At 47.9% G+C, this 3,813-nt stretch overlaps 1 protein-coding gene across 1 annotated transcript; it reads right to left on the reverse strand.

Moving 5' to 3' along the window:
• Positions 1–574: 574 nt before the first annotated feature.
• On the reverse strand, positions 575–2,334 carry LOC125026893. Its single transcript, XM_047615493.1, has 6 exons — positions 2,260–2,334; positions 1,954–2,042; positions 1,718–1,877; positions 1,462–1,613; positions 1,291–1,394; positions 575–789 (listed from the first exon to the last, which is right to left on the reverse strand). The coding sequence occupies exons 1-6, from the start codon at positions 2,332–2,334 to the stop codon at positions 575–577; spliced, it is 795 nt and encodes a 264-aa protein (XP_047471449.1).
• Positions 2,335–3,813: the final 1,479 nt, after the last annotated feature.

The raw sequence follows: 3,813 nt of genomic DNA on the forward strand, positions 1-3,813 counted from the left end.
GGTTCCTGACGTCTTCAGGCAGAGTGGTTCCTGACGTCTTCAGGCAGAGTGGTTCCTGACGTCTTCAGGCAGAGTGGTTCCTGACGTCTTCAGGCAGAGTGGTTCCTGACGTCTTCAGGCAGAGTGGTTCCTGACGTCTTCAGGCAGAGTGGTTCCTGACGTCTTCGCATGGCGTCTCCAGGCAGAGTGGTCCCTGACTTCTTCACAGGGGGTGTCTTCGGGCAGAGGGATTCCTGTCGTCTTTGCAGTGGGTGTCTTCAGGCAGAGTGGTTCCTGGCTTTTTCACATGGAGTGTCTTCGGGCAGAGGCTTCGAGCCTGACGTCTTCATAGGAGGTGTCTTTAGGGGTGTATTCAGGTAGTGGTTCCCGACTCTACAGGGGGTGTATTCAGGCAGTGGTTCCCGACTCTACAGGGGGTGTATTCAGTCAGTGGTTCCTGACTTTACAGGGTGTGTTTTCAGGCAGTGGTTCTTGAAGTCTTCACAGGGGAGTCTTCGGGCAGAGTGGTTCCTTACGTCTAAACAATGGATGTCTTCGGGCAGAATGGTTCCTGACGTCTAAACAATGGATGTCTTTAAGGCAAGTGGCACAGTGGATGTCTTCGGGCAAAATTTTTCTGACTGTCTTCACAGGCGGTGTCTTCTGGCAGATTGGATCCTGACGTCTTCACAGGCGGTGTATTCGGGCTGTGGTTCCTGACGTCTTCACAGAGGGTGTCTTCAGGCAGAGTGTTTCTTGATATCTTCACATAAGGTGTCTTTAGGATCCTGGCGTCTTCACAGTTGATGTCTTCGGGCAGAGTGGTTCCTGACGTCTTCAAAGGGAGCGTGTGTGTAATTATACATATACATGTGTGTGTATGTATGTATATATAAATGTATACACACATGAAATATAATATCTCAATACATGAAACTTCTGTAGTTAATAATCATCATTTATGATTATTTAACAACAAAACAATGCAGTATCTGTATTTTCCCGGAATGAAAATACCCAAATTCTCCTTCGTAACGTCATCCGGTTAAGCGAGGTCAACACCGTTCTCCTTCACACGGATCCTTTCCCGGTTCCCCCACTACCTGTGCGGTAAACCTTACTGGATTTCTGTACATATACTGCAGTTAGCCGATGATAAGTTCAGTTGGTTTCATGACTTCGAGTGTGTAGGTTCTAAGTTACGTTATTCGGGATTTAATTCTGTATAGCGAGCTCTAGGTTTATGCACATCAGTGTTTTCGTTTTTTAACCCGTGATGGCATGGTATATTCAGGTTCCCGACTTCTTCACAGGGAGTGTTTTCAGGCAGAGTGGTTCCTGACGTCTTCGGGTTCCTAACTTCTTCACAGAGGGTGTCTTCCGGCAGAGTGGCTCCTGACGTTTTCACAGGGTGTCTTCAGACAGAGGGGTACGACGTCTTCACAGGGGGTGCTTTCAGACAGAGTGGTCCGACGTCTTCACAGGATGTCTTCAGGCAGAGTGGTTCCTGACATCTTCGGGTTCCTAACGTCTTCACAGGGGGTGTCTTCCGGCAGAGTGGTTCCAGACGACTTCGCAGGGGGTGCCTTGACACAGAGTGGTACGACGTCTTCACAGGGGGTGTTTTCGGGTTCCTGACGGACAGAGTGGTGCCTGACGTCTACACAGGGAGTGTCTTCAAGCAGAGTGGTTCATGACGTCTTCACAGGGGGCGTCTTCGGGCAGAGTGGTTCCTCACGTCTTCACAGTGGGTATCTTCGGACAGAGTCGTTCTTGACGTCTTCACAGGGGGCGTCTTCAGGCAGAATGGTTCCTGACGTCTGCCCAAGGGGTGCCTTCCGTCAGAGTGGTTCCTGACGTCTTCACAAAGGTTGTCTTCGGGCAGTGGTTCCTGACGTCTTCACAGTGTGTCTTCAGACAGAGTGTTTCCTGATGTCTTCACATAGGGTGTGTTCAGGTTCCTGGTGTCTTCACAGTGGATGTCTTCGGGCGTAGTGGTTCTTGACGTCTTCAAAGGGAGTGTCTTCGAGCAGAGTGGATCCTGGATTCTTCAAAGGGCGTGTCTTCGGGTAGAATGGAGTTGTATTAGTGGTTTATTGCACATCAGAAGTAATGTGTATAGAAATTTGAATAGAAATTGAAATGATTAAATCATGAAATATCTCTTGATGGCACTGTTCTATTACTCTATTCTAATGGTTTACTTAATGTTAAAATAGCAAAATAAATAATAAATATATAATAAGTATTAAGTGACTTCATATAGTGTAATGTGCGTACAGTTGGCCATTGGTTCTGAGGGATCTTGATGTCATCGGGAAAAGCGGTTCCTGACATCTTCACAGGGCGTGACATCGGTCAGAATGGCGGCTTCGCAGCGAATGTCTTCGAGCAGAGTGGTTCCTGACGTCCTCATAGAGAGTATTCATGGCAAACCATATATTTCTTTTGAAATACAAGATTAGCTAATAAACATGAATTACAAATGCTTCTTTTTCGTTAAATTCACAGATAACCCAACACTATTTCGCAACGTTGTTTCCCGATATTACATCACCAACACAGCTCCATGCAGTTCATCCAATTTCATATATAAAGGCAAAAATATCTGACGTTACAGATTCATAAAAATGTTAAAAAGGAGCACTTGATATTTTCTAATTCCTGCTAGAATAACAGCCCCATGCGTCGCATCATTCACGGAATGTCAATGGGAAATTCAAGAATACACACAGGTCTCTTTAATTATGTAATTTTCGCCTGGAAATATTGTATATAAACAAATTCGATTATGAATAATCCATTTCAGTGTTTTAAGATCTTCAATGAATTTCAGTCTGTGATTTATTTTTAAAAAATACACATGGGCTGTCTTCGGGCAGAGTCGCCTGACATCTTCACAGGGGTGTCTTCGGATTCCTGACGGGCAGAGTGGTGCCTGACGTCTTCACAGGGAGTGTCTTCAGGCAGAGTGGTTCATGACGTCTTCACAGTGGGTGTCTTCTGGCAGAGTGGTTCCTGTCATCTTCACAGGGGGTGTCTTCAAGCAGCGTGGTTTCTGACGTCTTCACAGGGGGTGTCTTCGGGCAGAGAGGTTCCTGACGTCTTCATAGGAGGTGTCTTTGGGGGTGTATTCAGGCAGTGGTTCCTGACGTCTTCATAGGGGTTGTCTTCGGTCAGTATGGTTCCTGACGTCTTCACAGGGGGCGTCTTCAGGCAGAATGGTTCCTGACGTCTTCACAGGAGGCGTCTTCAGGCAGAATGGTTCCTGACGTCTTCACAGGAGGCGTCTTCAGGCAGAAGGGTTCCTGACGTCTTCGCAGGGGGTGTCTTCAGGCAGAGTGGTTCCTGACGTCTTCACAGGGGGTGTCTTCAGGCAGAGTGGTGCCTGACGTCTTCATAGGGGGTGTCTTTGGTCAGAGTGGTTCCTGATGTCTTCACAGGGGGCGACTTCAGGCAGAATGGTTCCTGATGTCTTCACAAGGGGTGTCTTCAGGTTCCCCGGGGAAGTACCGCCCCATCTCTCTGCTCAGCTGCCTGGCCAAGACGGCTGAGAGGATGGTACTAAACCGGCTTCAATGGAAAACGGGACCCCCGCACGAACAACTCCACGGGTTCACAAGGGGCATGGACACAGCACACAGCATAGCCATGCACTTAAGTACAATCAGCAAGGGCCCAGCTGTGGTGGTATTCCTTGACCTGGAGAAGGCTTTTGAACTGGCAAGTCATTGCCATTCAGGAAAGCCTGATCCAGAAGGGAATGAGAGGAAAGCTCTTGGCTTGGATAGGTGACTACTTCAGGCAGAAAGTTCCTGACGTCTTCACATGGGG

Source organism: Penaeus chinensis, chromosome 7, assembly GCF_019202785.1.
Source record: "Penaeus chinensis breed Huanghai No. 1 chromosome 7, ASM1920278v2, whole genome shotgun sequence".
Taxonomy (NCBI): Eukaryota; Metazoa; Arthropoda; class Malacostraca; order Decapoda; family Penaeidae; genus Penaeus; species Penaeus chinensis.

What these genes read in the sequence shown, in the direction of transcription:
- LOC125026893 (XM_047615493.1), bottom strand. Translation starts at nt 2,334, where the DNA reads ATGTCACGCCCTGTGAAGATGTCAGGAACCGCTTTTCCCGATGACATC. An exon ending in CTCAGAACCAATGGCCAACT is followed by an intron (nt 2,043 to 2,259) that starts GTACGCACATTA and finishes TTCTACCCGAAG; the next exon opens with ACACGCCCTTTGAAGAATCC. An exon ending in TCTGCCTGAAAACACTCCCT is followed by an intron (nt 790 to 1,290) that starts GTGAAGAAGTCG and finishes CTCTGCCCGAAG; the next exon opens with ACATCAACTGTGAAGACGCC.